Source organism: Dendrobates tinctorius, unplaced genomic scaffold (assembly GCF_039654945.1).
Source record: "Dendrobates tinctorius isolate UK_male_01 unplaced genomic scaffold, ASM3965494v1 ptg000016l, whole genome shotgun sequence".
Taxonomy (NCBI): domain Eukaryota; kingdom Metazoa; phylum Chordata; class Amphibia; order Anura; family Dendrobatidae; genus Dendrobates; species Dendrobates tinctorius.
In genome coordinates this window covers 42,799,281-42,814,736 of record NW_027361684.1, presented here as the reverse complement: position 1 = coordinate 42,814,736, position 15,456 = coordinate 42,799,281, and the positions used below count along the sequence as shown (strand labels likewise).

The following is a 15,456-nucleotide window of genomic DNA, read 5'->3' as shown; positions in this document are numbered from 1 at the left end:
AGTACATTTCCCTGACAGCATATTGGGTGATGCTTGTGAAGGTCGGGGCCGAGTCAGACCCTGGGATGGCATACGTGCTACCGACACCGAGGATTGCGGGCCCTAGTTCCATCAGGGTTTCCTCCACCTCACCCTCAGTCATACAGTTTGGAGGGCCAGCAGGCGACCCTCACTCTAAATTGCTGCTTGCCCTGGAAATGTTGGGTTGAGACTTGTGGACACTGAGGCTTTCTGCTACCTTATGGTTGAGGACCCCCCTGAATAGCCATCCATGCCAGTTTTTGTGCCCGTTGGTTAACCTGTTACAATCCATGGACATTTCTTCACCAAAAATGTGTCTCTTAGCAGGAAAAAATGCTGCAGAAAAGATGCATGTTTTTGCGGGCATGTTTTGTGTTTTTCCACCACTCCATTCGTTTGGTGACAAAAGTAGCAAAAGCGCTGAAAATCTTGTTGCAGATCTGAAATTGCTTTAAATCTGTCAGGAAAAAATAAGCAGCATGTGTATGAGATTTCAGAAATCGCTTTCACTTTACAGGTGCTGTAAAAAAAAAGTTTCCATTCTAAGCAACTGATTAAAGTTTTCATGCACAGAACTTCTTTGGACTTACATTTTTGGCATTTTTCTATTAAAATGACCAGAATGGGCTAAAAAGTAGCACGAGTCATCTTACTGATCCCCTGCACTTTCACTTGTAATCTACCTGGTCTACGGCCCAGGGTGTGGCATGGTGGTGGCCTACTGCCCAGGGTGGTGGTCTACTGCCCAGGGTGTGGCATGGTGGGGTCCTTAGGGGCCCATAAGAAAGCAGCAATGGCGTCGCTAGCACTGTAGATACCCTGGATTTCTGTCCGGGTGCCCCAAATCTTGGAAAAGGTGCCAACATGGCACTATTTGGTGCAGTGGGGTCCTGTGGTGGAGCACCGGCTCTCTGCCCCACCGCTCTCTGTACTGGAGATTACTGTACGCCTACCTACGGTCTACCCGAGGTCATTGCGGCATCTGTGCCGCCCACTGTGTGGCGGGGAGGAGGAATCAGTGAGGGTACATTATGGTCGGTGGCACTATTACTTTTGGAGGGCGCAGTATTACTGGGTTAGGGCGCAATAGTTGCCTTTCCCCAGGCTCTGCAGGCCTATACCAGCTGCCAGCAATCACTCAGGCGGGTCATTTTTTCCTATGCCATATGACCAGTTACACAGAGAAATAAACCCCTGACAGCCCTCTAACCACCTTCACATTCTTGTTTTGCCCAATGTAATCTACTCGGTATTTAGAGGGCACCTGGCATCTCTAGGGACAGGTGAGGCATGTTCTTATCAGTGGGTGCGGCTACCCCTTCATGCAGGACAGTGACACTGATGCGGGCGGGTACGGGGCTCCCTGATAACGGAGTCTCCATCACTCCCCGGTGACGCTCAGGCCTCAGTACCGTCCGATTTTTACTGTGTGTTATTCTGATTTCCACCCGCAGAGGGCGCATTTGTTTACACGGAACAAAGCAGTAGTGACAGATTATCCCATTCGTTCAGGACGTGGTGACGCTAGGACCAGTGAGCGCGCACGTCTCGGTTACCTGGGAGACGAGGACGCGCAGGTCCGTGATGGCGGAAGAATTGCCACAGGCCTCCGGGGAGGCGGTGTACAGGTCACGGGACCCCGTCAAGAACCTGAAGATCCGGTGAGAGAGCGGTGACGCCGCATGGTGGCCGTAGTTATCAGTGAGCAGCCGGTGACATGTGTGTGTCTGCAGGGTAACGCTGCAGCGGGCGTGTCCGGTCAGTGCCCTGGTGCAGCGGGTACAGGAGCAGCAGGAAGGAGGCCGAGGGGACATCGCGCTGCGGACCCTGCGCTCCAACACCGACGCCAGTAAGTATAGGGGAGCGGTCACTGGTGCCGGTAATGTGTAGAGAACGGTCACTGGTGCCGGTAATGTATAGAGAACGGTCACTGGTGCCGGTAATGTATAGAGAACGGTCACTGGTGCCGGTAATGTATAGAGAACGGTCACTGGTGCCGGTAATGTGTAGAGAACGGTCACTGGTGCCGGTAATGTGTAGAGAACGGTCACTGGTGCCGGTAATGTGTAGAGAACGGTCACTGGTGCCGGTAATGTGTAGAGAACGGTCACTGGTGCCGGTAATGTGTAGAGAACGGTCACTGGTGCCGGTAATGTGTAGAGAACGGTCACTGGTGCCGGTAATGTGTAGAGAACGGTCACTGGTGCCGGTAATGTGTAGAGAACGGTCACTGGTGCCGGTAATGTGTAGAGAACGGTCACTGGTGCCGGTAATGTGTAGAGAACGGTCACTGGTGCCGGTAATGTGTAGAGAACGGTCACTGGTGCCGGTAATGTGTAGAGAACGGTCACTGGTGCCGGTAATGTGTAGAGAACGGTCACTGGTGCCGGTAATGTGTAGAGAACGGTCACTGGTGCCGGTAATGTGTAGAGAACGGTCACTGGTGCCGGTAATGTGTAGAGAACGGTCACTGGTGCCGGTAATGTGTAGAGAACGGTCACTGGTGCCGGTAATGTGTAGAGAACGGTCACTGGTGCCGGTAATGTGTAGAGAACGGTCACTGGTGCCGGTAATGTGTAGAGAACGGTCACTGGTGCCGGTAATGTGTAGAGAACGGTCACTGGTGCCGGTAATGTGTAGAGAACGGTCACTGGTGCCGGTAATGTGTAGAGAACGGTCACTGGTGCCGGTAATGTGTAGAGAACGGTCACTGGTGCCGGTAATGTGTAGAGAACGGTCAGTGGCGCCGGTAATGTGTAGAGAACGGTCAGTGGCGCCGGTAATGTGTAGAGAACGGTCAGTGGCGCCGGTAATGTGTAGGGAACGGTCAGTGGCGCCGGTAATGTGTAGGGAACGGTCACTGGCGCCGGTAATGTGTAGAGAACGGTCACTGGTGCCGGTAATGTGTAGAGAACGGTCACTGGTGCCGGTAATGTATAGAGAACGGTCACTGGCGCCGGTAATGTATAGAGAACGGTCACTGGCGCCGGTAATGTATAGAGAACGGTCAGTGGCGCCGGTAATGTATAGGGAACGGTCAGTGGCGCCGGTAATGTGTAGGGAACGGTCAGTGGCGCCGGTAATGTGTAGGGAACGGTCACTGGTGCCGGTAATGTGTAGGGAACGGTCACTGGTGCCGGTAATGTGTAGGGAACGGTCACTGGTGCCGGTAATGTGTAGGGAACGGTCAGTGGTGCCGGTAATGTGTAGAGAACGGTCAGTGGTGCCGGTAATGTGTAGAGAACGGTCAGTGGTGCCGGTAATGTGTAGAGAACGGTCAGTGGTGCCGGTAATGTGTAGAGAACGGTCACTGGTGCCGGTAATGTGTAGAGAACGGTCACTGGTGCCGGTAATGTGTAGAGAACGGTCACTGGTGCCGGTAATGTGTAGAGAACGGTCACTGGTGCCGGTAATGTGTAGGGAACGGTCACTGGTGCCGGTAATGTGTAGGGAACGGTCACTGGTGCCGGTAATGTGTAGGGAACGGTCACTGGTGCCGGTAATGTGTAGGGAACGGTCACTGGTGCCGGTAATGTGTAGAGAACGGTCACTGGTGCCGGTAATGTGTAGGGAACGGTCACTGGTGCCGGTAATGTGTAGGGAACGGTCACTGGTGCCGGTAATGTGTAGGGAACGGTCACTGGTGCCGGTAATGTGTAGGGAACGGTCACTGGTGCCGGTAATGTATAGGAAATTAAGATGCGAGGCTCGTGCAAGCTTCTCGCAAGTCTGACCCCGGCCAATGATTGTAGTTTTCTTTTATCCCTTTCTGTCTTCCCTTGTCTGTCTGGTTAGTGTAATCCTATACACTTCGGCCTCACACCTTCCTGGGTGGGGGAGGGAATAGAAAAAGGGCTAAGGTAGTAGCATAACAAAGTACGTTACCCTGGCATCTTTACCATCTGGGGTAATCCAGGGGCAGGGATAGATTAGGGCGTCCCCTAGTTCGAGGGATCAGGTATGCGCCCATGGTCCCCAGTCATTGCATGATGGTTGCCCTCTTTCATTTCAATAACAGACATAAGTCTTTCATCCATGGAGTCTGTCCATTTCTAAAGGGCCTGTCACACTAAGCGATATCGATAGCAATATCGCTATAACGTCACTGGTTTTTGTGACGTTATAGCGATATTGCTAGCGATATCGCTATGTCTGATACTTACCTCCGACCGCTCCCCCGCTGGTTATCGCTGATCGCGCGAGAACGTCCTTGACCGTTTCTTGTCGTCAGCTTCCTGCTGTTGAGACGAGCGACGCGGACGGGAGGACGTCAGGATCGCCTCTTCTGACAGGTAAGTAGCGACCCCCAACCCCTGCGATGTCGCTGTGAGATCTGCCTGTGTGGCAGCTCACTAGCGACCATTTAGCGATGCACCAACGATCCTGACCGGATCATATCGCTGGTTGGGATCGCTGGTGCATCGCTAAGTGTGACAGTACCCTTAATCTGTTGACCATCAACTTTTTGGGATGCACCAACCACAGCCTCCCAGACACTTCTCAGAGAGGTGACTGTTTTCCTTCTCCTGTTTAAGAAGAGCCCACAAGTCCTCAATAAGTGAAGAGGGGGCCATGTCATTATTCATTGATCTGGGCAGCTCGGTGCTTAGATTTGTTGCTTTGCAGCCCCACGATCCTGAGTTCAAATCCCACCGGACAATATTTTCAATGCGTTTGTATATTCTTGGGAACAGCGATGATGCTGTCTGTACAGCGCTGTGGAATTAATGGCGCTATATAAGAGAGTAAGATAGATAAATCTTTAAGACCTTTACCGGCAGTGAAGACTTTGATGATGCATGTGGTTGAGCATTGTCCTGCATAAAAATCATGGACTCTATAGGTATATACACAGGCCTTCCCCTGTTGTGTGGTTGTAGACGTTATTAGAAGCAGCCACTTAATATCTTGTGATTTTCTTTATGACTGATTCAGCTATTTTACTGAGAAATAAGTTCAATTATACAAAGTAACTGTTTAGCCCTGGTCATCACTGTTTCATCAGTGAGAAGTGTAAGAACCTCAATAATTGTGTTTTAATTTAATGAAATAAAAGTTTAAGGCTATGTGCACACGTTGCGGATTCTGCTGCGGATCCGCAGCGTTTCTGGCCCTGCGGGTCCGCAGCAGTTTTTGCTGCGTTGTACGGTACCATTGTTTTCAGTGGTCAAACCAAAAACGCTGTGCACATGCTGCGGATTTTTTCGCGCAGATTTGCTGCTTGTTACAATCCACAGCATGTCAATTCTTTGTGCGGAATCCGCTGCGGTTTCACACCTTCTCCATTGTGAGGTGTGAAACCGCAGGGCTAAACCGCAGGCAAACTGCAGGACTTTTGACCTGCGGATTTTTACAAATCCACGGGGAAAAATCCGCAGCTCTCCAAACTACGTGTGCACATAGCCTAAGTCTTATCAAGTCATGACTCCTTTTTCTGGTATTATGTGATGGAATTTTTCAGCTAAATGCATCTGGCATTATTTAGAGATTGCCTTCTTGAAAGATGCAGACTTTTTCCTGTACTACTGCTTGAAGGAAGTGTGCTCTAAAAATTGGCACTATATTTTGGGAGTAGATTTTGAGTCCATCTTCAACCTGAAAAGGTCCAACTACTTCATTTTTCATGATACCGGCCCATAGCAGTACCCCCCCCTCCAACTTGCTGGTGTCTGAGTGGAAGGCAAGGTCTGTGCCGGTTACTGATCCAGTCACGGACCCATCCACCTGGTCCATCAGGAGTCACTCTCATCTCATCAGTCCATAAAACCTTTGAAAAATCTCCACGTATTTCTTGGCCCAGTCTTGAAGTTTCCAGGGAGGTTGCAGTTCTGGAATATGGCAGCGCTGGAGGGTAATGGGTTCCGGGTAGCTTCACATTTGATTCTTCTCAATTCTTTGTCACTTAATGAGCATCTTTTTTCTCAACACGTTTTTTGCAACCCTGTTGACTATTTGCAACAAAACTTTTGATGGTTCGGTGATCACGCCCCAATATCTTAGCGATTTTAAGAGTGCTGCATCCCTCTTTAACCGTTTTTGACTTTTCAGACTCGGTTAAATCTCTTTTTTTGGACCATTTTTCCCCTTCAAATACAATTTGCTTAATAATCCTGCCCACAGTGTATGTCAGATGTGCCTTGTAGTCTAGGAATTTGGTGGTTAGCATGCCAACTGTGCAAGAAAATGGCAACATGGGCACATGCATACCATGCCTTATAATAATAATTGCCCGTATTGCATAAAAGGGGTTGTCCCGCCTTAGGCTACAAGTCTTCAGTCATTCTATGTGACACTGTGAGGATTTTCCAGTTACGGGAGCGGCAGGTGTGTAACTGCAAGTATGCGATTTTCATACATGCGGACACATGCCGACTAGATGCATGTTGCCTCACTCAGTGCAAATGTATTGAGTGAGGCTGGACAAGTCTAGTTGGAATGTGGCTGGGACTATGAATATCACATGACTGCCCACTCTCGGCACTGTCATCACAGAATCCTGCCATAGAGTGATTGTATACTTGTAGCCTAAGGCCGGACAACCTCTTTAATGTTATGAGCAGCCATTTTATGTTATTCTGAGTGTTCAGATTAAGTAGTTCACCTTCTCTTTCTTTGTCCCCCTCCCTTAAATTGAAAATATAGGTGGATGCCGAGCTGGTGAAGATGAAGAAGTTGTGATATCCTGGCAGGAGAAGCTTTTTAGTGCGGTACTTTATTTCTTGGTGTCTATTTCTTCAGCTGTATTTGAGGACTATTTTGTCCCTGTATTTTTTTGCAGAGGGAAGAAAAATCTAAGTGTTACATAGTAAGATTATGGGGTCATTCAGCAGGTAGCGGCAGACTGATAGTCTGTGTCTGACCTCTCTATCTATCAGTCATCACCCCTATACTGGCAGAGTAACAACATATTCTCCCATATTGGACTTTGTATGGAAAGTGAGTCTTCTACTCAGCCTATTGGCTTGGGTTTGACCAGGGAAGCCATAAAAAATATCAGCCTTTCTGCCAATCAGGCCTTTATCAAGGTTATCTGTCTGCATGAGATACAACATAAGAAACGTGATACAACATAAGAAACCCATAGTTACAATGTATCCAAAACGTCAGCAATGTGAAAGCCCCCTTAGGGTATGTGCACAGGTTAAGTATTTTCTACAGGTGCTTTTGCACCAAAAACGTGCCTCTTGTTAGGAAAAATGCTGCATAAGATACGCATGTTTTTTGATGCATAGTTTCCCCCAGTCATTACAATGGGTGAAAAACATCCTAAGAATTGACAAACTGCAGTTATGACACTGTGTCAGGTCTGCGAGGAAAAGCTAAGCTGTATGTGCATTAGATTTTAGGTCTCTCATTCACTTTGCTGGCACTGTAAAATGCTGCATTTTTGTTTTTTTCAGTGCAAAAATGCAAAGTGTGCACATATCCTTGGAAAGGAAATCTAGTGTTAGATGGCAGTAGTTGAGTTTGCAAAACCAAGAGCCGTTGGGGGCAGGGCTGTGGAGTCGGTAAGCCAAACCTCCGGCTCCGACTCCACGACTCCGACTCCACAGCCCTGATTGGGGGGTCCATTGCTGAGTCTACTTTGGGGGCCAAATATATAATAATTTAGCCCTTGGCTGTATGGCTACAGTTGTGTAATATACTGGAGAAGGTAAGGGAAAAATATAAACAATGTTATTACTGTATAGGATATCCATTTCTTGTTGAGGTAATTCTTCTTAAATGCCTTTTGTCATCTAATTCATCCAGTTTGAATATGAGCTGTATAAAAATGAAGCGGCTTGTTGCACACCCCTGGATCGTCAGTATCATCAGGACATTTTGTCTTCAGAGCGGAGAGGAGGACGGAAGAATACCCGTATCTTTACTTACACAGATTATGATCGATACACCAACCTAGAGGAGGTAAGCGTCAGCCAAATAAAAGACATTTTTGGGAACAGTATTAGTACGTAATGCAATTCTACAAACAATCCTTGCTTTTATGGGGAGAAAGAGAGTTTCTGTAGCTTGGATGTTAACGTGCAAGACCGTTATATTGCATGTTTGCTCACTAGTCTGATTGAGCTTCGTAAATTTTTTTCCTGCTTTTTCTTTGGGTGATAACAGCTGGGGTTGTATATGCCCGACATGCATCATCAGCCACCTTGTCATCATTTACAGAAAGGTTTGTCCAAATGGGACAGCCCTCTTCAACTGAAAGTAAAAAATGCTTTTTGCATTGGCTCATCCTGTCCAAGATTGAAATGTCCTCTATGGACTACATCTTTGGATCTGGTGACTGTTTTGAGAGTTTGATCAATCTTAAACTTGTATGCGACGCTTCAAAATGCCATTCCTAATGCAATTCATGTAATTTGTGGATGTTCTGTGCTTTATTTGAGCTATTGGTTGCACTGATGGCCGCCTTTCTTCCTTTACTCAGCATTGTCAGTCAGTGACCACCTCTGAACAAGAAACGCCCACGTTCTTGGCTGATCGTATGGCAAATGTCAGGAGACGACGGCAAGACAAAAGAGCAATGTAAGTGACAGCTACAGCAACTTTATTAGAGGGAAAAAGTGGGAAAGCATGTGCAAATTTTACTAAGCAAACTTGCTAAGGCCTGTTTCACACTTCCGTTTTTGTGTCCGCCAAACGGATCCGTTTCCGTTTTTTTGACGGAAACTGATGCAAACGGATCCGTTTTTTTAAAAACGGATCCGTTTTTTTGACGGATCCGCGGTAACCGTAATGGAAGTCTATGGGACAAAAAAAAACGGATCCTGCAAAAAATGGCGGATCCGTTTTTTTACGGAAAACAACGGATTTTGACGGATTTGAAAAAACGGAAGTGTGAAACAGGCCTTAGTGACGAGTTGTACTTTTGAATCTTTCTCTCTCGCTATCTATCTTCATCAAAAAGTTAATGTATAGCAGAAATCACTATCTCCTTTGCACACTGGCCACAAATCGGCATTCACAGGAGTATCGTAATGACAGGGATGGGGGTTTTTCTGCAAATCCCCTGGCTGTCATGGCAACCCATCGGCGCCCACCGATCATGTGATATGGGCAGGATTTGTGACTCACTTCCGTCTGGTGTGTGTTAAATCCAGTTGTCAGAGATTGATAGCTGCGAGTGGAGCTTTGATCCATCTGCAGCTGTTAAAGGCACATGATTAAATCAGTTGTCATATGCAGGGAAAGATGTGGGCTCAACGGAGCCCACATCAGCATCAGGGGCGCGACATATGACATAAATATACATCATATGTCATGAAAGGGTTAAGGAGCTGTCTGTTGTACAGCCTCATCCTGAACTGTAGTTTGAGGTGCTGTTTGCCACCTTCCTGGCCCTCGTAAAAAGGATGTGTAGGCAATCCGTAACTCCCCCAGTTATTGGTGCTGAGTTTCAAGAGGTCTGTTACCCCAGCCATTTGCACTCCTTTTAAGCGCCGCCCCACTTACCACATGTTTTGCTCTTCTCTACCCAGTACCTGATCATCTCTCTGAGCAGCCTTGAACTTCATTTTTAGCTCTGCTGGTTGTGAGTTATAGTGGAAGCATGGCTGAACTCTGCAGGAATTTGTATTCATTCTGTCCTGCAGAGGTCTGCTTCCACAGCCTATCACCTGCCAGGAGGTGATATATCGGGTGACTCCACCCTCCATTTTTCACCTGAACTCAGGGTGGTCTCTAGCTTCCTGAATTGGCGTTTTCTTGTTTTGTCCCACCTGTTATTGATTCGGTTTGCCTTTTCATTTATCCTGATCTCTCTGTTCGTGACCTCGGCTGCGAATTCTGAACCAGTGCTGCCTGCCCCGACCTCGGACTGTCTGACTTCGCCTTTATCTCGCCCTCCTGTACCTCATACCCAGACCTCTGACCCTCCGGTCATCTTCTTCAGTCCCGGAGATTGCCCTAGAGTGGTACCTGGTTTCTACAGGCGGCACAGCCTCTCCGAACCTTCAGAGACTCTAGTGAATACCCGGTAGACACTTAGTCACGCCCCTCCAGGGTAAGCGGGCCCGTGGCGCAGTGGGTTCACACCCACCAACATTACATGATCATTCTTGCGTTCGCCCTATTTTTATGAAAAGCAGCAAAAATAGCAAAGGCCACTGTTGAACTCTGATTCAGGAGGCTGTGTGTTGTTATCTTTTTATGGACAACTAGCGGCTGCATATATATTTAGAGGTCCACTTTCTTATACACAGAGTCATGTAAAAGCGAATCTGTCACCAGATTTTCTTGGTCGCTTCACTGGGAGACACAAGAAAAATGTGCCACCTGGAGGCTGACCCTGAGAATACATCTTCAAAAAAAATCTCCCCACCAGGCTACCCCTGTGCAGCTGACACACAGTTATTCAGTTTGGCTTTGTGTCATTCGGAGGCAGACATGGGCCTGCTACTGTCTTAGCCTTGATCAGGCAGGTTAGGAGCTACCTTTTTTTTTTTTTTTTTAGAAAACGTTGGCTACAGCTCAAATTATTTTTTAAATCAAGTTTGTTTTTATTAAACAAGATTTTCAACTTCTAAGATACAAATCTTTAAATACAGAAGGTAGAATAAATTAGGCCTACATAAAGTAATCACGTGTTGCATTTGTGAAAAAACTTTGTTTTAATTTAACCATCCTCATTAACCTTGGTAATGGAGATCAGAGTCAGAGCTGTAAGATACTTCAAAATAGAGTTACGTACTTACCAAGAAGCCATTCTCCTTTACTTTCACATCCGATGGGGTCAGAGTTTAAGAGATATGAATTGATCCATCATTTTATCATGAAGTAGGGTAGGGGACGGTAGGCCCGGGGTGTCAATCCACATATCCCAGATCATATACAATTTGTGTAACGCATTCCTTCTCAGGTAAACATCCCTTTCTAGACGTATTTGATTATTAATTTTACTTTTGAATTTTCTAATGGTCGGAGGAGTAGCAGCTAACCAGCGCTTGGCCGGGAGTTTTTGGCCTGATAGAGTTCATAAGATGCCCTATCGAGGATGTCAGATCAGTTCCTCCTTCCAGAAGGCCTGAATGCAAATTTTGGGATCTGGTTGTTACAGAATGTTGTCTGCTTTTTTTGATTAAGATCAAAATTCCTTCCGAATACTCCGCTATACTTGCACAATCCCATACCATATGAATAAGGCGCGCATCTTCCTGACCACATCTAGGATGTTAGGCATCAGTTCCGACTACCACAATATAAAGCAGACTAGGAGTAATGTACGCTCTATGAAGGACGTACATTTGGGACAACCTCTGACAATTAGCCACATCTTTTGTATAGAGTTAGTAATGGAGGTATCTGAGAGACACCTTTGAATTATTTTTGCTGGGGCTTAGTGTCAGCCAACGTTTTGTTGCTCAAAAACTGACACCCCCTCACTATTAAATCATTGCCTAATGCAGAGGAGAATTGGGAAGGAGTTGGGTACCCCCAGAAACAGACTATCCAATGTGATAGTTCGTGCTGGGGACGGCTGCAAGCCAGTCTTTTTAGATTAGAAAGTATCCAGCATCTAAGGACCTTCCCATCCTGTGAGGATCAGTTTCCTGGTGTTGGTTTTGTATTGACTGGTTATAAAAATGTTCGGAGCCACATAAAAAAAAAGTTAGTAAATAAATTTGGTTGTTTCACGTTAAGATATTATCCTGTGTTAGCTTGAAAATGAATGTAACCAGGGGCTCAAGAAGTAAAAAATTGCCTTATACTCTGAAGACATAGAAATAAATGGCCCCAGTATAGTGAAATAGAGACTGTTCGATTTTTCATAAATGAATAGTTAGAAAGCAAAAAGAACATGGGCTCCTCTCAATCTACATAATCAACACAAGTGAAAATGACAGCAGCAAACTGACACCATCAGGATGGGAAGGTCCATGGATATTGGTCCTTTCACACCCTAGAAACAGCAGCCAGCAGTCACTCCAGAGGTGGCCTGTCACATTGAATGGTACAATTCTTAGGGTAACCCAGCTCTTCTTAATACTCCGGTGTTTGCATAATTAAAGACATTATCCTAGATATACGGTATATATTTTTATATAGAACTGAGCTCTGATCAGTCTGATCGGTGCAGGGCATTAGAGGAATCTCCCAGGAACTGCACATAAACTCCTGATTAGTTTAAGGACCTTTGAGGTTATGTGATAATTCATATGCCGGGAAGGAACTTCGACATATAGTAGTTTGTATACTTCAATTAAAATCAGTGGGTGTGTTTATGTAGCAAAGGTGTGTGCAGAGCTGGAGTATGTATGCAGCGGTGCTACACACTCGCATGTAGCAGAGTTCTACGGGTGTGTATGTAACATGGCTGTGTGTCTGCAGCAGGGTTGTTTGTGTGTATGTAGCAGAGCTGTGTGTTTATATACAGCAGAGCAAAGTGTGTATGTACTTGTAGCAGTGTTGTGTACATGTGTGCGAGGCAGAGAGTATACATGATTTGCGTGTTGGAAAGGTGTTTGTGTGTACATTAAAATGAGTAATATCGACCCCTCCACTTCTTTACGCTAACTGGAAAATTTGAATCAAAAGGAAATGTTTTTCATTTTTTTATGTTATTTAACCCTTACATTTCATAGTAAGGTTCATCCTATAGTCAAAAAATATGGTACATAGATATGTTTGCCACCATAAAATCATAAATGCCGTATGAAGAACATTCTTTTTTTTTTTTTTTTCTTTCAATTTTGTTGTTATCCATTGAAACGGGGGCATTCATAGAAGCCTTAGTTGGCGCCACTACTCACTGGCAGAGCAGAACCCAGCACGTGCGCATTGCCCGGGGTTCAGTTGAAGCACCAACACTGCTGCTATTTCTGCTCATTACATTGCAGTAACTATATAGCACTATATAGATTTCATAAGAAAAGTTATAACTTACTGGATTAAAGACGCTGGAAATCTGTATGTTAGCAACAATGCAGGAATAAAGCCCCGGACCGAGCACTGTGGATTTAGGGCGCTCGGTTGGTATTCGGCCAGTGTGTTATCTACAGTCTTAACCTGTGGACTAAACTATTTCTGTACTATTTTATAGGGATGGAGTTGGGATACGCAATCGTCTTGTCACATGGCAACCATCAGAGGAGTTTGTAAAAATAAATCACATTATTAATACACCTGTGCAGACGATGTACATCATGGCTGATTTAGGACCAAGTGGAAAGTGAGTTTCCCCCCCTCATACAGTTGTAAATATTTTTTTTTTTTTTTTAATTCGTTTATTAATCGTAACATAACATATACACACATGCATATAGCCAAGGTAATACACATACACATACACTTGTCCAAACAAGTATAAAGGAACAGCAACCTTGCATAGTAGATCCTTAATACAACTTTTGGATTCATAAGTCCATGTAATGCTGTAAGGATAATAAACCAAATCGACAAGTGAGCAGAACATTTTGTCTTTATAACCATTTGGCGATATATATTTCAAAATGATACTATACATCTAATTAAGCTGCAACTACTATTAGCACACTGCCAAGCACAATTATGTATTATTAATAGCCATTTGGTGCCATAGGATGACCCGAAATATTTTAAGAATAATATTTACGACGGTGGTACTGAACCACTACGTACTAAAATAGTGAGATGAGAGGAGTTCCACCTATCCCAAATTTTGTCAAATTTCCCTGGACAGCCCCGGTTCCGATATACCGTACGAGCGAACGTTGTAACTGAATTTACCAATTCTATCCATGCTCTGAGAGAAAGATGTGCACCACCCATCCACCGTAGCGCCAGCATCTTTCTAGCCAGGAAGTGTCTCCCGCAAGAAAATTCTAGCATAGTGTCCCACATCTCCCCGTCCAGCACCCCAAATAAACAGACCAGTGGGTAAGGGGAACCGGGATTTGTACTAATGAAGTCAGCAGCGATGTTACCTCACTCCAGTAGGAGAGGATAATAGGGCAACTCCACACCATATGAGCAAAATCTGCCTCTGCTGAGTGACATCTCAAACATTCTGAAGAGTCGTGACGGGGTTAAACATGACTGGTGTAGCATATATAATTGAGTCTATTGTTTGATGGATACACACCAATCGGAGACTCAAGAATCTCCTCCCAATCCTCATCCTGAGCATCAGGAATAAGACCTCCCCCCCCCCCATCTCCTCCTGATTGCCTCCATGGCAGAGCCGGTTCCCACAGACAGCATATAAGTGTATAGAGCGGAAATGGGACACCGGGGCCCCTTCGACTTAAGGATTCCTATTAAAGGGAAAGATGAGATCGTATGGATTACACCCGCGGAGTGTAAATGGGTTGTAAATATCTTATTAATTGGGGTATAAACTAACAATGGACTTTCACTAGACTTTTAACTTGAATCTGTCACCAGGTTTTTAATACCTCATCTGAGAGGACCATGATTTAGGGGCAGAGACACTGATTCCAGTAAGGTGTCATTGTTTTCTCTGCTGCCTATCTAGCATTGCTCAAAATGCTAACCCGTTCAGCTCAAAAGTGTTGTGGTAGTGAGAGCCATCGGCTCCCTGCACCACAATCGCTATACACGTGCTGGCCTATCTGGCCTGTGGCGGGTGGCGCATGACGTTACTGCCATGCTCTGCCCCACTTCCCTGTGTCGGCTATAGAAGAGAGGACACCACTAGTCATGTGAGCGGGGAGAGGTCAAAAGAATCATTTATTTTTTTATCCTCTTCACGCCATGGCCAGTTTCATTTTATTCATTTTTTGTTTTTTCCTCCCCTTCTGTTGCTTAGTTTACGGAGTTCTGCAGTTGTGATACAGTCACAGTTTTCTCTGCTGCTGAACTAGCAGTGCTCAGAATGCTGAGCTGTGTATAACTCCGCCCACACCCCTAATTGGCAGCTTTCTGTGTACACTGTGTATTAATAGCTGCTAATCAATGGTGAGGCTGGGCTACACAAATTAGGGTGACTGTCTTACCCGCGATGGTGGCCTTTAGCAGATACCCAGCTGCCATGGCGTTACGGGGAGCTGGAGCGTATTCATTTTAAACGCTGCTGTGAGAGTTAACAGCAGCATTCAAATGGTTAACAGCAGTGATCGGCGCTCAGCTTCAGCTGTTGCTATTAGACATAGATGTGGGCTAGGTGAAATAGCCATTGCCAGCGTCAGACCTGGTTATTAAAGGGATAACAGTCTTGTGTAAATCAGTTGGAAATCTGAGCATGCACCCTTACTGAGATCATTATCGTTTAATATATTAAACCAAAAACTGCCATCATATTCCAATTATGTAAATTGTTTACTATCATAATCTCTTCTATGCATTCATTGCACAGATTAGGATTGAAGGAGAATGAACACGTTCTTTGTACTATACGTGTGGACAGTAATGGAGTCATCACTCTTAAACCTGACGTCACTGGAACTAAAGGACCATACAGGTAACCCGAGTGATGTAAATTACGTGGAAACCTCTGAA

At 45.6% G+C, this 15,456-nt stretch overlaps 1 protein-coding gene across 2 annotated transcripts in view; it reads left to right on the top strand.

Annotated features, from left to right (window-relative positions):
- Window positions 1-1,366: 1,366 nt before the first annotated feature.
- The window catches only part of MKS1 (MKS transition zone complex subunit 1), an 84,657-nt gene continuing 70,567 nt past the window's right edge, over window positions 1,367-15,456 (top strand). Inside the window, exons 1-7 of one of the 2 annotated variants that reach the window (XM_073565750.1) lie at window positions 1,375-1,682; window positions 1,755-1,870; window positions 6,664-6,728; window positions 7,774-7,929; window positions 8,450-8,547; window positions 13,061-13,189; window positions 15,314-15,418. In XM_073565750.1, the coding sequence (XP_073421851.1) occupies window positions 1,606-1,682; window positions 1,755-1,870; window positions 6,664-6,728; window positions 7,774-7,929; window positions 8,450-8,547; window positions 13,061-13,189; window positions 15,314-15,418 (746 nt within the window). In that variant the 5' untranslated portion in view covers window positions 1,375-1,605. Of the gene's footprint in view, window positions 1,683-1,754; window positions 1,871-6,663; window positions 6,729-7,773; window positions 7,930-8,449; window positions 8,548-13,060; window positions 13,190-15,313; window positions 15,419-15,456 lie in introns of both variants that reach the window. The other variant, XM_073565751.1, reaches the window with a different exon arrangement.